The 18,258-nt window shown below is 57.6% G+C and overlaps 1 protein-coding gene across 1 annotated transcript in view; it reads left to right on the top strand.

The window, feature by feature from the left end:
- The window catches only part of CACNA1A (calcium voltage-gated channel subunit alpha1 A), a 163,363-nt gene that overhangs the window by 55,095 nt on the left and 90,010 nt on the right, over nucleotides 1-18,258 (top strand). The window contains exons 4-6 of the mRNA XM_074979743.1: nucleotides 9,885-9,976; nucleotides 11,276-11,428; nucleotides 12,909-13,096. Coding sequence (XP_074835844.1) covers nucleotides 9,885-9,976; nucleotides 11,276-11,428; nucleotides 12,909-13,096 — 433 coding nt within the window. The remainder of the gene's footprint in view (nucleotides 1-9,884; nucleotides 9,977-11,275; nucleotides 11,429-12,908; nucleotides 13,097-18,258) is intronic.

Below are 18,258 nucleotides of genomic sequence, written 5' to 3' on the forward strand. Positions count from 1 at the left end.
GGATTGGACCATGTGTCCCAGCTCTGGGGAGACTAAGCTGCTGCCTGTGGCCGGCTGCGAACGGGAAGCACCAAGTGCTATCAGCACAATGGCAGTAAATGGGGATGGTGAGAGGCATTCAGGGGCTGCATGGCGGGAGGGCACTGCAGTGCCCCAGGGGCTTGGGCAGGAGGGGTCATTGGATGTGTTTATGGGGAGGCTCTCCAATGGCACCCCCAATCTTGCTGCCCCATCCAGTTTGCAGGGCTGATTTCTCACGGCTGGGACCCCATGGTATGCACAGGTGGGGCCAGGGGGAGCAGCGACGGCCACCAGGGGGATTTGGCATCTCCCAGTGGGTGGAACTTGCCCCTTTGCTATGCTGTGGTTGTGTCACTCATCTTCATCGAGAGCAACATTGTTCAGCATGAAATTACCTGTGTGGAGCTGCTGCTGGAGTCCTCAGGGGCAGGGGGCTCAGCTGGGGTAGGGGAGAGCTGTCAGGTTGGGGAGGGCAGGCACCCTTTGACTCAGTGCCTGAAGAAGAAAGAAGAGTGAGAAAGAAGAAGAAGAGGAGAGAGAGAGAGAAAGGGGGAGGGAAAAGGGAGGGAGGCCACAGCAGAGTCTGATCTGGCTGTGAATGGAGCTCAGCTGGGAGCAGCCGGGAGGGAGCGTGACCATGGAGAGGGGGAAGGGAGACAGACGAGGGTGAAAAAGGAGAACAGAGGAGCAAGTGGCTGGGGGAGGGAAGGGCACTGGCAGGCAGAGCTTGGCACTTTAACCTCCCCAGACATTCAGTGAAGGGTTTAAGGGAAGCCCATCCTTCTACAAAAACCAAACCAAAACCCAGCACCTTCAGAACTCCATTGCACAGGGACCGGGGCGCATTTGCAAATTCAGAACTATACAATTAGGCCTCAATAAGGACCTTTATAGGTGAACCCTCTACAGAGGCAACTTCCGCTCGGTGGATATCCATATCTCCCCATCAGCTAGCTGAATGGCCACAGTCACCCTGGCTGATCACCCTCATTTACCTCTTCCATTTGCAGCCATTTTCTTACGCGTATACCTGCCTTTGCATTTCCACTCCAGTCATCCAATCAAGTGGGATTTGCTCACGAAACCTTTTGCCCTGATAAATCCATTGATCTCAAAGGTGCTACGGCCTCCCCATTGTTTTTACAGGGTGGAATTGGGAGCCCATGCCCTCTGATGATGCGTGTGAATGATGGCGGAGTCAAGAGAGATTGCAGCGAGGGGGGGTGTTTTGAGGGTTGGATACATAGGTAGAGAAAGACGTTGCCAAGAGTTGGATGCACACGCTAAAGAAGAGCTCGGGACTCTGCAGGTGGCATTTGAACTGTGTTGCTTCAGGACAGGAAGGAAAGAAGTTGAAGTAGCCCATGGAGCTGGACGGACCGGTTAACAGCCAGGACTCTGGGGAGAACCCACAGCTGCCAGCTGCTCTCCACCCTGGCACTGGGAGCAGCACTGACCCAGGCAGGAGAGCATCCACTGCAGAGGCTTCCCTGCTAGTCACTGAGCAAAGTGCCAGATCCTTATTGTCCTCCCCGCCCAGAAGAGGCTGCTCTTCACCACCCTTCACTGGGGACCGGTGCCGGGGGTGTGACAGCCTGGAACTGTACTGGGAGCCCCCAGAATAGGTATCCAACCTGCAGTATTAGCTCTCTCCTCTCCCAGCCCGCCCCCACTTCAATCCACCCTCTGCCTCCGGGTTCCAGGGCAGGCTCATTTTCCCTTTTCCCTCCACCCATCACACACACCAGCTGCAGATTGTATCAATGAGATGGGACTTGTCACCAAGGCAACAAGCATGAATGAGCACAGGGAGGTAACCCGGGAGACTGTGTGAATGGGAAACGGCCAGTTGCTATGGAGATCTTGTAAATGGGAAGAGACCCTCTGGCATGATGGAGGCAGGATAAGCAGCAGGCAGCATGGCTGCTCCCTGCTACCTCAGTGATGGTGGGGAGAGAAAGGGGACTTGTGGCTGGAGAAGGGGCTTAGCCCTCAGGACTTCTGGGTTCTAGTCCCAGCCCCATGTGGAGGTGGGGAGTCAGTATCCTACTCCCAGCTCTGGGAGGGGTAGTGATTAGTGCAGGGGATTGTGGGCCAAGACTTTTGGGTTCTATTTCCTCCCAGAAGAAACCCTGAAAATACGTACGAGCCATTTCTCCCCCATGCTGAGCAGTAACATTATTCACAGAAGTCCTGGAACCCTCTTATGATATGAGAATCCCACCACCTCCAGCAAGGCCCTGGCCCAGGGATTGGGCCCAGGCACCCTGTGTCTCCAGTCTCGGACAGGCCTTCCAGGTTGATGTCTTGGTTGGGGGTGGGAGGCACCTACTGGCCACAGAGCCAGGGCAGTTTGACTGGAAAACCCTCTACTCCCCAGCTTTGATTCTCTGCATGAAGCCTAGGGCAGAGCTGTAGCCCCTGCTTAGTCCCTAAGGAGACGCCTACACTGCAGCTGGGAGTGTGCGTCTGGGTGTGGCCATGTGTGGGCCACGCCACCCATGGGGTCCAGGCTCACCCCTAAGCCCTCTTAGTCCTGGCTTTGCCCCTGCCTGGAGACAGGGCTTGTCCTTCTCTGCCTGGTGCTCCAGCAGGGCCTAGAGGGCCTGGTTCGGGGCTATCCCCGTTCTGCTCGCCCGGCCTTCCTGCCAGGCCTCAGCACCCTGACCCAGCTCCCGACTGGGAGCACTCGCTGGAGTGGGGCAAGCCCCAATTTCCTGCCCCCATTCAGAGCAGAGACTAGGGGGCATAGCAGGGCAGCCTCCACCCCCGGATCCTGTTCCCCACTGGGAGCACTGGGTAGGGTAGCAGGGCAAGTCCCTAATCCCCCTCCCCAAGCAGGGTGGGAAAGCCCTGAGTGCCGAGTAGGGAGTGTTAGGCATATATATGTATGGGGCCCCGGCCAGTGTGGCTGTGCCTCCAAGAGCTAGGACACCTCTGCCTACCCACGCGAGGAGTCGCCTTCCCAGCTGCAGTGTCGCCGTACTCCAAGAGGCCCTAGTTCAGCAGCTAGTGCCCGACGGCTCCTATTAGACCCATCCCCAAAAGGCCTCCAACCTCATGGCCACTTCACCCCTCCAATCACCCGCCCTTCCAAAACACCCCATTCAGCTCAGCCGGCCTGAGGGTCCCTTGGATCCCAAGCACGTAGTTAACTGCAGAGAGGAGACTCCAGCTGTGACGATTTTCCTACCAGTGGAATCCCCACGCCCAGACTGGTGTAAGAGAACAGCCCCTAGCTTCTCCTCAGGGGACTGCCCCTTGGATGGGACACATGCGATGGTAATGGTCAGATTTACTCTGCACCAGGGTTGCACGTGAATCAGAGCAGTACAGGGCAGGAAGGGACCCCAAGAAGTCCTGCGGTCTCCCCCCAGCATGGGGTCAATTTGAGACCCTGACCTGTTTGTCTGACCTGCTCTTAAGACCCGCACCCCACGTCCAGACCTACAGAACATCCCTCTGTCCTACTGTCGTGGCTTGAGCCTCACTCCTGACACTGGAGGGCCAGAAGGGGCTGTTCTGATTAGCTAGTCAGCCGGGCGCAGGCCAGAGAACCCAGCCTATGACACCTGTCGGAACCAGGGCAAATGTTTAAACAGGGGCCCGAAGGGGCCAGCCCAGGAGCCAGATCTGGGCCGCCAAGATTATTAATCCAGCCCCCGGCTGACCCCTGCAGGGCAGCAGCACTGCTCACAGCTTGGCAGAGCTGTAGCCTGTGCTTAGTCCCTAAAGAGACGGCTACACCGCAGCTAGGACTAGGAGGGCTTGGGGGTGAGCCTGGACCCCTAGAGGGGCACGACCCACCCAGGGCCACGCCCAGGCTGCTCCCTGTGGCTCTCAGCACGGCGAAAGAAAGGGGGGGTGGGCTTTGCCTGCTGCCCCGCCCCCAGCAAAATCTCTCAGTGCCTATTGGCTAGAAACCAGCCAATAGGAGCTGAGAGGTTTTGCTGGGGGTAGGGTAGTGTGTGAAGCCCCACCCCCCCCAGTGCAGAGAGCCCCAGGGAACAGCCAATGGAATGGGGCTGCTGGCAGGCAGGGAGGCCCCCCTGCGAGTGCTGCTGGCTGAGAGCTGTTTGGGTGAGTGCCTGGTGACCCGAGCCTGCTTCTGACACTGCCCCCCAGCTCCCTCCAGACCCTGCACCCCTCCCCCAGGCCAGAATCCTCTCCTGCACCCATCCCCCTCCGGGACCCTGCACCCAATCCCCTGCCCCAGGTCACAGCCCCTTCCTCTCCCTCTCAGACCCTACCCCCTCTCCCCACCCTGAGCTCCCATCTGCACCCAACCTCCAGCCCAGACCCCCCATCCCCACCACAGAAGGGGGCAGTCCTGGACCACATACCAAAGTCTTGGTGTGCCCCTCCCCCATCCAAAGCTATTCCCCCCCCCCCCCCGGTTTAGAAAGACGGCCAGTCTTGATTAAAGGCACCAACAAACGATGGAGAATTTGCTGTTTCTCGACCCTTTTGCAGGAGGCTGCCTTGCCTGGGGTCCTGAGCAGACAGCGGGAGGTTTCAGTCCATCCCCTGCTCCTGTTTTCACTGACATTTTTTAAAATAATAATGCTGTGATCCCCCCCCCCTTGCACTGTGACCCTGGCATTGCTTGTGAGCCACGTAACAGCAGGCGGGGGTCGTTGGATGGACGGGGAGACAGCTCCGGGTGAGGGCGGCGTGGAACGCCCCAGGAGGTTTGGCCACAGTGCCCCTGCGTTGCTAGCAGTAGAATAAGCTGTACCAGCCAAAGTCTTGCTGTGGATGTCTATTGAAGCTCCTGATGCAGGTGCTAAGTGTGATCCTGAGTCACCAGTATTTTGTCTCCCTCCTGCAGTTAGCTGTGGCAGTCCCATTCATTTCACAGCCCCATTCATGGGGATGGTCCAATTAGGAAAGCTTAGTCAGATTGATAAAAGCATTCCACAGCCCTGTTAGATCGCCACATCGCCTCCCATCCCAGAAGTGGCTGCATTTCATCCTTTGGCGAGCAAATCCCTTGCAGTACTGCTATGCATTGTCACACAGCTGCTGTGCCCCTCCCCGGCGGTGGCTGCATTTCAGCCCTGACATTCCAGTCCAGCGTTACTGGGCAGTTTTTAAACAGCGACTGTGTCCCACCCCAGAGGAGGCTGCATTCCGGTGATCCTGCCCTGTCCCTTGTACGTTAGCTTATGTTCTTTGGGCTGAAAGGATGGTGAGCTGGGATTACCCTGGATCTCTGCTGCAAGGAGGATTTTCATAGACAACGTTTTGCTGTCCCCCTTTTTAGTACACCTGGACACCTCTTCCTTTCCAGCTTGAGGGAGGCGAGAGCAGTTTCACCCCTTATGCTTTTACAGGAGAGGCTGTTAGCATTGATGTTCGTAGTGGTGCTATAAATACACTCCTGACAACCGAATGTAAAGGCATCAAAAGCCAGAGTGGCCTTGCTAATTCTCTCATTAAAAATAGCAAAATGCAGAAGCCCATGGGAAGCGCCTGTCAGTTCCTGAATCTAACCTGCCTCTGTCTCTTGCTGCCATTGAGGGCTGGGCCTCTGTGAGCAGACGCCACCCCTTGGTCGGCACAACACACAGCAGGCAGCACCTTGAAATGAGAGCTCAAGGCCCAGGGGTTGGCAGGTGGGACTCTGCAAGGATGTAAATCAGGAATGAGCCCTCATGCTTGGTGGAGCTGCTGCTGGTTAGGCTGGGTGGGATCGTGATTCACTAGACTGGGACCAGGGGAAACCCACAGAGCGGAGCTGGGCTCAGGCAGGAGGCATCACCCTGCAGCGCAGCCCCACAGCTACGCAGCCCCACAAGTACGGCATCCCCAAGTGCCAGAGCCAGTCACACAGCAACACAACCACACCACTACGGCATCCCCAAGTGCCAGAGCCAGTCACACAGCGACACAACCACACCACTACGGCATCCCCGAGTGCCAGAGCCAGTCACACAGCGACACAACCACACCACTACGGCATCCCCGAGTGCCAGAGCCAGTCACACAGCTACACAACCACACCACTACGGCATCCCCGAGTGCCACAGCCAGTCACACAGCGACACAACCACACCACTACGGCATCCCCGAGTGCCAGAGCCAGTCACACAGCTACACAACCACACCACTACGGCATCCCCGAGTGCCACAGCCAGTCACACAGCGACACAACCACACCACTACAGCATCCCCGAGTGCCAGAGCCAGTCACACAGCTACACAACCACACCACTACGGCATCCCCGAGTGCCAGAGCCAGTCACACAGCGACACAACCACACCACTACGGCATCCCCCAGTGCCAGAGCCAGTCACACAGCGACACAACCACACCACTACGGCATCCCCGAGTGCCACAGCCAGTCACACAGCGACACAACCACACCACTACAGCATCCCCGAGTGCCAGAGCCAGTCACACAGCTACACAACCACACCACTACGGCATCCCTGAGTGCCAGAGCCAGTCACACAGCGACACAACCACACCACTACGGCATCCCCGAGTGCCAGAGCCAGTCACACAGTGATACAACCACACCACTACGGCATCCCCCAGTGCCAGAGCCAGTCACACAGCTACACAACCACACCACTACGGCATCCCCGAGTGCCACAGCCAGTCACACAGCAACACAACCACACCACTACGGCATCCCCGAGTGCCAGAGCCAGTCACACAGCTACACAACCACACTACTACGGCATCCCCGAGTGCCAGAGCCAGTCACACAGCGACACAACCACACCAGTACGGCATCCCCGAGTGCCACAGCCAGTCACACAGCTACACAACCACACCACTACGGCATCCCCGAGTGCCACAGCCAGTCACACAGCTACACAACCACACCACTACGGCATCCACCAGTGCCAGAGCCAGTCACACAGCGACACAACCACACCACTACGGCATCCCCGAGTGCCAGAGCCAGTCACACAGCAACACAACCACACCACTACGGCATCCACCAGTGCCAGAGCCAGTCACACAGCGACACAACCACACCACTACGGCATCCCCGAGTGCCAGAGCCAGTCACACAGCGACACAACCACACCACTATGGCATCCCCCAGTGCCAGAGCCAGTCACACAGCTACACAACCACACCACTACGGCATCCCCCAGTGCCAGAGCCAGTCACACAGCGACACAACCACACCACTACGGCATCCCCGAGTGCCACAGCCAGTCACACAGCGACACAACCACACCACTACGGCATCCCCCAGTGCCAGAGCCAGTCACACAGGGACACAACCACACCACTACGGCATCCCCCAGTGCCAGAGCCAGTCACACAGCTACACAACCACACCACTACGGCATCCCCCAGTGCCAGAGCCAGTCACACAGCGACACAACCACACCACTATGGCATCCCCGAGTGCCACAGCCAGTCACACAGCGACACAACCACACCACTACGGCATCCCCGAGTGCCAGAGCCAGTCACACAGTGACACAACCACACAACTACGGCATCCCGTAGTGCCAGAGCCAGTCACAGCTGTGCAGCCACACAACTATACATATACAGCACCTGAGAGCCACACAACTACAGCGTCCTAGAGCACCAGCGCCAGTCACACAGCTACACGACCGTGCAGCTGCACATGTGCTGCATCTGAGAGTGCAGGCACCAGCCACACAACTCCCATCCTGGAGCATGAGTGCCAGCCACACAACTACACAAACGCGCCGTCCTAGACACCCACTGCGAGACATGCAGCCACACAAATACTGACTCATGGAGTACAAGTTCCAGCCACACAGATATGACATCCTAGAGTGTAAGTCCCAGTCACACAACTACACAAATACTGCATCCTAGAGCATCATCACACAGCCACACAACCTCACAACTGCACAAATATGGCATCCTAGTGCAGGTACACCAGACACAACCAAACACAGCATCCTAGACTGCGAGCACCAGCCACACCACCCCTGTATCCTAGGGTATCTTTTCTCATCTGTGAGCCAAAGCTGAGGCCCACTCTGCACCAGAGGGCTTGTGACTCAGTTTTCATCTCCCAGGGACGCACGTAAAAGAGGTCTGATTTTAGACATGAGCACACCCACAGCTGGTCGCGATCGGCCTCCCAGCGTGTCTGGACCCTAACACCTTGGTGGCCAGATGTTGGAGGGAACATCCCTGGTTACCCCACTTATGGTCCAAACCCTTGATGAGTGGCAAGGCAGCAAATGGTCCGTGTCCAAGCTGGTGTTTTCAGGAGCAGCAAGAATGATCAACAGGCCTGCAGGGGTCCCTGCAACTGGCAGCGACTTGCTGGAGGATTCGGTGCCTGGCTGTGCTCTGGAGGGGTGACTGTTACTGCGGGAGGGAAGGGAGGGGCTGTCGGGGTTTGGAGCAGAGGCATAGGAGTGTGACAGGGCAGCAGGGGGGTGCTGGGTGTGTAACCATGCAGGGGAGCCTGAGCAGCTGAGGTGTCTGAAATGAGGGCATAGAACCCCCCACATGTGCCCCTCACACCCAGGAGCCCTGTCCCAGCATCCCCTTCTCTAAAGCTGGTGCTGGCAAAGGGAGCCCAGCAGGCAGTATCTCTCAGCTGGGGCCGCTGGGGAGAGGGCTGGAGGTGGGCAGCTCTGCATATCACATACACCCCTCTCTCCGTAGTTGTGCCTTGTGCTGATTCATGTCTCGTGGCTGGGAGGGATGAAAGCTTTGTAACCAGAGTTACTTATTGAACCCCTGTGATTCAGCTTTTAATTATCGTAAGAAAGAGGCAAACACAGAGCTAGATTAACTCGTGTTTCCAGAGCCATTTTCATCCCGAGAGGTCTAAATATGGAACAATTTGCTTTCACTGGAAGTGCAGCCACTTCTGGATGGGATCAAAGTGGCAGCTGTTTAATAGCCTCACTGCAGCACTGGGCTGAGCTGGCTCAGCCAGCTCTGAAATGCAGCCGCTTCTAAAGTAGAAGGTGGCTGCTGATAACACCCCCACGGCAACACCACTCAAGAGTTTAGATGGAGAATGTTGTATCTGATAGAAACTGCAGGAAGCACATGAAGGGAGCAAAATCCAGCTTTGAATATATCCAGGACACTGGAGTTAATAATGCCTGTAGTCCAGATATTGGGCTGATGAAATCAGTTCTGGGTCTGATCTGAAATGAGCAATGCTACGCTGTCAAGGTGTTTGTGCCTTCTAACCGCCGAGGCCATCTGCATTGTGGTCCTGTCTGAATCCACTGGCTCGGAGGAGTCAGGGGTCCTTTGGCTCCTGGGATCCTGTGGCACTTTCCCTAAGAGTCGGGATGTTAGCTCTAATATCCTGGCCAAATGTCAAGACAGATAATTGCATTCTGCCTCCTTCCGCTCCCCCTGGCTTTTCACGTGGAGATTGGCTTCTTCGCTCCCGCAGCAGCTGTGCAGCATTGCCATGCGCCGTTAACCAGCTGCTGCGCCCCTCGGTGCCGAGCAAGTTATTCCTGCCTGTTCATCTGATGCAGGGCACGTGGGGATCGTGCAAGGGAGGTGCTGGAGAAATGAGAAGGCGGGTTTATTTGGCATACAGTAGCACCCTTCATGTCAGCTGGTAACTGCAGGACTCCTGGGTTCTCCCCCTGGCACTGGGAGGGGAGTGGAAGCTAGGGGTGGGGGCTGGAGGAGCTGGGAATCAGGTTTCCAGCTCTGCTGACATGTTTGTGTGGGGCAGAATCTGACCCTGAGGGTCTTGGCTGCCCACTTGCAATGAGACCCCTACTTTTTGTATGCGCCTTTTCCCTGCGCCGCTCCCCAGCCTGGCAAAACAAGGTTCTGCTTGGAGAAGGACTTTCCCCTCTTGGGGCGGGGGGACCTCACATTCCAGCATTTGATCGCGGCTCTCGCCCCTTCATCTCCGCAGCATCTTGGCGAAAGTTGGCTCTGACTTCGACCTGCGAACGCTGCGGGCAGTTCGTGTGCTCCGGCCGCTAAAGCTGGTGTCGGGGATCCCAAGTAAGTGAGTCAGTCACTGTGCACCCAGTGGGACCTGGGATCCAGCCAAGGGTCTCTGCCACCTCCTCGTGGGACCCAGCACCCGATCCTGGGCCCTGTCACCTCCCAGGGGATCTGACACCCAACCCTGGGTTCTGCCACTTCCCCAAGGGACCCAGCACCTGACCCTGGGCCCTGTCAGTCCCCAATGTGAGCCAGCTACGAACAGCAGCCCTGCCACTCGTGCTGAAGCTGGGATCTGGCAGGGACTGCTGCAGAGACAGGTTTTACAAGAGCTTGTCTGACGTTGGCTACGTCTGCATGAGCCCCAGACTTCGAAATGGCCACGCAAATGGCCATTTCGAAGTTTACTAAAGAAGCACTGAAATGTATATTCAGCGCCTCATTAGCACGCGGGCGGCCGCGGCACTTCGAAATTGACGCACCTCGCCGCCACACGGCTCGTCCCGACGGGGCTCCTTTTCGAAAGGACCCTGCCTACTTCGAAGTCCCCTTATTCCCATGAGCTGATGGGAATAAGGGGACTTCAAAGTAGGCGGGGTCCTTTCGAAAAGGAGCCCCGTCTGGACGAGACGCGCGGCGGCGAGGTGCGTCAATTTCGAAGTGCCGCGGCCGCCCGCGTGCTAATGAGGCGCTGAATATGCATTTCAGCGCTTCTTTAGTAAACTTCGAAATGGCCATTTGCATGGCCATTTCGAAGTTTGGGGCTCGTGTAGACATGGCCTTTGTGTTCAGAGTGTGGCTGCCGCTGGTTACAGGAGCACGTCTCGGTTTGCAAGCACTAGGGGTCTACGGGTTCAGAACCAAACGGCACCCCTGGGGGGTGGCTGGTGTTTTCCCAGGACTCTCTAGAAGGGGATGGCCCCTTCTGTGATGCTTGACTGTGACCATCTATAGGAGCCTTGACTACGGAGGGGATCCCACTGTTTTGAGTGCTGTATGTTCATTAGGTGTATTATGGTAGCACCTCAGTTCCTCACCTTGGGACCAGGCCCCCACTGTGCTGGGTGCTGTGTATTTATTAGGTGTATTTGGTAGCACCTCAGTTCCCCACTCTGGGACCAGGCCCCCATTGTGCTTTACAAATAAAGAACAAAAAGACAAGCCTGGGCCCAGGAGCTTCCATTCTAACTAACTGATCTGCTGCCTCCTTTTTTGGGTGCTGTGAGCTGAAGGGGTCCCCGGACAGCTGGGCAGCAAGGGCTCCGGGACTCCAGAGTCCAAGGTCCTGCCATTGCTGTGGGAGCTGCTGTCTGACTCCCGTGGTTTCTCGCTCTCTCTCTCTCTCTCCCGCCCCAGGTTTACAAGTTGTTCTGAAGTCCATCATGAAGGCAATGATACCTCTGCTACAAATTGGCCTACTCTTGTTTTTTGCAATCCTTATTTTTGCAATCATAGGATTAGAATTTTATATGGGAAAATTTCACACCACCTGCTTTGACGAGGCGACAGGTAGGTCCAAGCCCGCCTCCCCACACCCCCTGTGGTTTGATCAGGGGTCCCTCACGCAGGGAATTGCAGGTCCAGCTGCAGACAGAAGCCAGCGCCAGCCCGCTTTACTTGCATGCTGGTTCCACGCAGGGAAAAATGTTTGGCTAACTGGGAACTGGAAGCTAGGACACCTGGGTTCTAAACCCCACTCTTGGAGAGGACGGGCTTAGAGCAGGAGGCCTGAGCCTTGGTGCATCTACTCCCAGCTTTCCCAGGGAATGCGGTCTAAGAGCTAGCGTAGCAAACTGGGAGCCAACACATCAGGGTACTAGTTGAAGCATTGGCACTAACTTTCTGTGTGGCCTCAGGCAAGTCACTTTGCCACTCTGTGCCTCGGTTTCCCCAGTGCAGTGTGAAGGTCACATTGGCATGGGCAAAGGCTACCTGAATGAGCATCTGTAAAGGGCTTAAAGCACCTCAGCTGGCAAGCCACAGGCCTAGTCGGGGTGAGAGAGGGCGTGAACCGTGCTGGCACCTGCTCATTGGGTGGCAGCCCCTTCCCTGGCCAGGAAACCAGGGTGCAGGGCTGGATTCTCCCACTCATCCCCGCTATTCGGTTTCCTTCCCTCTCTCCCTCTCCCACCAGGCCCCTGGCCTGTGCTCAATATGGAATGGCCTAATTATTTGTCTCCCCTGACGGAGATACTGTTAATTGAGGGAGAGCTATTTCTGCAACATGGCCTGTCGGCGAGAAGGGGATTGGGGTAGGGGAGGGGAGGGGGGCGGAAGGAGCCCCTGCTGGGTCCCAGGCAATGCCACTCTCCCCCAGAGAAGTGGCTCTGATTTGCATTTGCAAAGGTGGGTGTTCAGCTCCCAGCAGCAGGGCCCCTCCCTGTGTCAGGAGACGGTGTCTGGGAGTGAGGGGCTGGAGCTCAGCTCAGGGCCCCAGGAGGGGTCTCCGTAAGGGACTGTAGAGAGGGGCTGGTCCCTCCCTGCTCTGGGAGTAGCAGAGATGCGGGAGCAGAGCCCAGGTCCATTTCTTGGCTTACCTGGGGCCTCCCTGTGCAACCAGGTGAGTCTTAGCTCCCGTCTGCACACGGTGGGAGCCGGCAGGTCAAGGAATGACTTAGAGACATTCCGCTTTGCTGTGGTCACAAGGGCCAGAAAAATGGGGGAGAGCCTGGAGCTCAGTGTGGGGATCCCAGTTCCCTTCTGAGAGGAATGTGGCTGGGGCTTGATGCCCAGCTCCTGGGGGAGCTTGCCGGGCTGTGCACAGGAGGGCTGTGTGGGGTGAAAGGAGAGCTGGAAGGGCAGGGCAGGGTTACCACCTGAGCTCTGCTGAGGGAAGAAGCCATACAGGGAGAAGGCCTTGACTCCTGTGGGGTCAGCCCACAGTCTGGTGCAAGGTGACACGATGCGGTCCGACAGGGGATTGCTGACTTCGGCAGGGCTGGTCACCTGCCCTCAGGGTCTCAGCCCTTTTCCTTTTCCCACGCTGCAGGAGAAATCAAGGTCGAAGTTCCATGTGGGACAGAAGAACCCGCCCGCATGTGCCCCAACGGGACAGTGTGCAAGGAGTACTGGGACGGTCCCAATTACGGGATTACGCAGTTCGACAACATCCTGTTTGCTGTGCTGACTGTCTTCCAGTGTATCACCATGGAAGGGTGGACCGACCTCCTTTATTATGTGAGTCTCTGCCTGCCGCAGTCCCAGGCTGGGAGGCCTCCACTGCCCAGCATCCGGAGCAGGGCAGGACACCTGGGGGGCAAGGGGGGGCTCCCTGCAGAGCTGGTGTTTCTTACTTGGATGAAGAAGCTGTGTTTAGCAGCACGAGGATCAGGACTTTTCCCAAGTCAGGGGCTGACTAACGGTTTGGCCCTGGAGGAGTCACTGTGCTGCTCTGTGCCTCAGTTTCCCCATGTGTAAAATGGGGGCGATGCTCTCACAGGGTCAGTTGGTTAATTAATGGCTATGAAGCATTTTCATCTGCCTGCTGCCCTGACTGACTCTGCACTGCAGGGTCATTGCACCCTCCCCCCCGGCACAGGTTCCATCTCTGTACTGCCGGGCCACTGAATCCACCACATACAGACCCTGGCTCTGCTGTGCCTGCCTGCAAACCCCAGACAGAGGCACAAACCCTGGCCGGAACAGCCGCGTCTCAGCTGAATTACATGACTTAGATCAGAACAGCCCAGCATGGTCTCAGCTGGGCCGGCCAGCACCAGGCAGCCACCCCCAGCAGACCTGATGCTGGGACCAATGGAGGGGTCTTGTCCTGACTCCAAGTGGCTTCTCCTGGACCACAGCTCTGGAGCCGCCAGGCAGCCGCACCCTGCCTAAGCGGAACCTGCTTCTAGGATGCTGACAGGGTGCTTCTCTCACACGCTTGTCCCTGATCCAAAGTGCAGTGGGGTCCTTACTACTGAGAGGCCAGGCACGCGGCGGGCCGCATGTGCAGAATTAATGAGCTGGGGCCTTCTGCTGAGTCAGGGACAAGCTTGAAGTGCTCCACAGAGATGAAGGGGAGGGGGAGATGCTGGGGAGAGAGACAGAGGAAGAGGAGAGAGCGCGGTTCCTGGCCTGGTGCCCGTCAGCCTTGGGGGAGGTTGGAGAACAGGGAACGGAGCTGGGCCATTGGTAGCTATGCAGGCAGAAGGTACCAGCATGGGCCTTTCAGACAGCTCACGCGCACAGCCCAGGGCTTGCAGGGTTGGTGAGGAAGGTGACACGGGTGCGGGCGCAAGTGAGAGAAAGAGCTGCTGTCCCTTTAAGGGCAAACAGGGCCGGTCCCACCTGGGTCATATTTACCTGGCTGGCCGCTGGAGGGGGTGGGGCTAGTGGGATGGGTGACCTGACAACACCTGGGTCTCCTGAGGAACCTGACTTCCAGGGGGATTGTTGGGGAGATGGCTGGCTCCTTTGGAAAGTGTGGAGTCCCTAAGTCGCAGCAACTTGCTAGGACAAAGCCCTGGGAGACAGGGCTCAGCAAACAGCATAGGGTTCCTAACTGTCACGGTGGTTCAGCCCTGGGAAGAACAGCCTGTGGAACCTCCGTCACTGGAGATGAGTAAGCGCAGGTTAGACAAACACCTGCCAGGGAAGGTCTAGATGGTGTCTGGGCTTGTGGTGAGGGCAGGGGACTGGACTCAATGACCTCCCGAGGTTCCTTCCAGTTCTGGTGTCCTATGATTGTTCTTTGGGGGTTTGGTCTGGCAGCGAGCAGGAAATGCCAGTCAGTGCAGCCTTGGAGAGGAACTGCAGGAGAGGCCGTTTGGGACTTGGTGCTCTGTGATGGAGCAGCACAGGGTTTAATGGTAGCTTGGAGGGGGCAGAGAACTGAGCCCAGAAGTTGGGGCCAAGAGGAACAGAGGACCCCTTTGTTTGTTAGGACTTGTAGTTGGACCCTTGCTCTCCTGGAACCCTTCAAGTTTTAATGACCTGCTGGTGGGTTAGGTGATGTGACCACCACTGCCCAAGGTGGCGAAGGCTGAGGAGACCTCACCTAGGTGGGCATGCGGCAGGGCTCTCGCCTGCCATGAGTGGTGCTTGGGAGGAAGTGACCTGGTTGCAGCATGTGTGTTCGCCTGCAGGCGTTAGTGAGCGTGGCACTGTTGTGCATGAGCAGTGTGTACTGCTGTGTGTGAGAGAGAGCCTGGGAAGGTCGCATTGTGGACAAGCAGGCGTGAATTTACAGTGGTGGAAGCAGAGCTGCAACGCGCCTGTTCGTGCATGTTAACCCTAATGTGTGTGTGAGAGTCTGGTCTGTGCAAGGACAGCCCTGTGGGATGGTGGTTTGCCAGGGCTAGTGTCTGATGGGCTGCCAGATGCTTCACTTACCTGCACATTCACCGGTGCAGCCACTCACAGCTCCCAGTGACATGGATCGCGGCCTGTTGTCCACCCCCGGTGTATGCCGGCCTGGCCAGTTAGCTCCCAGAGAAGAGCATGAGTGGAAGCCCAGGGTGCAGCAGGGGATGCCCTTGAGGAGCTAGAAGGGGGCACTTCTATCCCTTACAAGGGCTGCTTTGTTCAGTGGTGTGCTTGGAGGGAAGCAGTTTTCCTTTCCGGATAAATCATTGCTGGGGATGCTGGAGCGTCTTTCCCAAGAGTAGCTGCCTTAGCCCCCGGGTCCTGCTCAAATTCCACTGGGCCTCCCTTGAAATCTCCTTGTGACGCAGGCTGCTGCTTTGCTTTCCGCCAAAAATTTCCATGCGGTGTTGGTGTGGGCTGTTAAACAGCTGCCCGGCTCCCCTGCAGAGGTAGGTGCATTTTCGTAGTGGGTGGCAGATCCTTCTCTTGAGACCAGAAAGCACGTTGGGATGGGAAGTGCCGTGTAAACATAAATTATTCCTGGTTCCTTGGCTAATCGCACTAATGCGGGAGAGCTGCCTCGTGCCCCAGCCCCACAGCAGCAGGTGCAGCTCTGCCTGCATCTCTCTAGTCCCCAAAGGCTTCCAAGTGGATCGGTAGCAGCCAGCTTTGCTCCGTGAGTCAGCTGTTGTAAGGGCCTCCAAACCGGGGGTGCTTTAGGATCTGTTTTGCGCCAGTCCTCTTAGCGAGAGCTGATCTTCTGGACGCGAAGGGAGCAGGAGGCGATCCGGGAAGCAGCACTGCAGTGAGACTGGGATCCTGCAGGACCTGCTCCCATAATATTGGGAGCCAGATTAAAGTCTCGGCCCGTGCAAGGCTCTGCTCCAGCACCTCTGCCGGCATCTAGACAAGGGCTTTGCGAGATGCTTCTGCACGGGTGTGCACTGGCTGCTGTGGACGAGGAGGGGAGCAAGGAGATAGGGCTCACGTGAGCTTCGTGTCATGGAGTGGGGGGTCCCCAGGCCCTGTACCCCCCCCAGGCAGATGTGACTCTCGTTCAGCAGGGGGAACAGAAGGGTTATCAGTCGAGGAGACACAGCGTAGAACAGACTTGTTGGTACAATCTGTCCTGGGGAGGGGAGGCTCTGAGGGGGTCCCTTCAACAGTCTAGTTCCAATTCAAACCAGCCAGGCCCCTCCTCGGTCCAGTTTCCCAGGGAACAAAGATGTCACCTGGTTGCCTGGGTTACAGAGGGCACGAGGACCATTGAGTATGTGAGCCATTATCGCGCTGAAACTCCCATCACCAACTATGCACCACTGCTGTGCCTAGGGAAACTGAGGCACCCACCCTGGGTTACTACAGGACAGTAGGAAACACAAGTGACCCACCCAGGGGAATAAAATCCGCGCCCCCCCCCATTTTGTCACGCTGTGTTTCTACTCAGGCCCTGCTACAGGAGCACTAGGTGGCCCAGAAGGCCAAGAAAGGTCTGTGGAGCCTTTTCCCTCTTGGAGCAGCTGGCCCAGGAGGACAGGGAATGTGACACTGGGCCTTTGCCTTGGGGGTGAACATCCAGAGCGGCCCCGTGGTAGTGGGCCTGGCTGGCTGCAGGCACTAAGGAGTGGTTCGCTAGGCCTTTGTAAGCTCCAGTCTTGTGCCCAGCATGGCCGGCTGAGGAGGCTGGGGGCTGGCATAGGGCCTCCCTTTGAATTCAGCCCCACTCACTAGTGACTGGGGGGGCTGTCGTTGGGCCCTGTGGGCAGTGAGTTAAGCAGGGGAGAGCCCAGTTCCCAGCAGCTGCAGGCCTGTGTCTTTTCTCGCCCCACAAAGCTGGGCTCCCCCAGAAGAGGCTGGGACGCAGCGCCAGGGCCGTGAGCATAGGTAGGAAGATGCTGATCGTGCTCTCCTGGCTGTGGATGGAGCAGTCCATCTCCTGGGGCTCCCGACCCCCAGTGAAACGTGCTCTGAGAATGAAGGGACTCCCCAGAGACACTAAGGAACTGGTGCTCCAGTGAGCTCCCTGCCCAGGTGAGAGGGAGTGCCCCAGGGAGGGGGAGAAAACGCAGTGGGTGCTCAAGTTACAGTGCGGGAACCTTCTGCACTGAGCACAGACTTCCCCTTGGGCAACAGAACAATCACACGATGGCTGTTGTGCCTCGGTTTCCCTATGTGGGATGTAGCCTTCACTTACCTCCCCCAGGGGCGGGCCCATTAATGACTTTACGATTGAAGACTCGCAGGTGATGATGCACCTGAACTACAACCTTCCGAGCCTCCGGCTCTCTTTCCACTTTACGGCCGTGACCCGCAAGCGGCTCGTGCAGCTGAGAGTGCAGTGGCGATGGGTGCGATTGCATTCCTCCTCCGGGCGGGTGGGTTTGCCCCCGTGACAAGGACATGAGTGTGGAGTGTGTCTGAGCCCCAGACCCTCCCACAATGCAGCAGTGCTGGCATGGGGGGAGCTCAGGTGCGCCAGTCCATCAGGGAACAAGCCCTTCTAACGCCCTCCCACCCGGACAGCCCAATCGCTCGGCTCCCTTGGGGCCACTCCACAGACTCCCGGCCTTGTGGGTAATTGCTTCCTCGGAGGCCCCCTCCCTCCCTTGCCTTATGTGCTAGATTTGAAAGGAGCCCTGGGTAATTAACCCGCCAGTCGCTTCTGTCGAGCTTCTCGCAAAGGAGAAGAGCAGAAAACACAGGTATCCCGCCCAGTCGTCTTACTCTTACAGAGGCAGCCGCTCTTCAGCGGTGGCTTCTGTTTGCCCTGGTGCCCTCTCGTGGGACAGCGCAGTAGAGGCCGTGGAGCTGCCGGGGCCCAGGCTTACGGCCCCAGGTGGGGTGTCCTCAGGGCAGCCAGCATATGCCATCGCTGTCTGCACTCCCGGGGCAACACTGCTCAACAGGCACTGGCAGGCATGTGCCCGCGGAGCTGGGAGTCACGCGGACAGGCTCTGAGCAGCCTGGCCGTCTCCCCCAGCTGGCTGCCAGCCACAAGCACCTTGTGGAATTCAGGTCCCTTTGGGCTGGGCGCG

The sequence above is a fragment of the Carettochelys insculpta genome, chromosome 29, assembly GCF_033958435.1.
Source record: "Carettochelys insculpta isolate YL-2023 chromosome 29, ASM3395843v1, whole genome shotgun sequence".
Classification (NCBI taxonomy): domain Eukaryota; kingdom Metazoa; phylum Chordata; order Testudines; family Carettochelyidae; genus Carettochelys; species Carettochelys insculpta.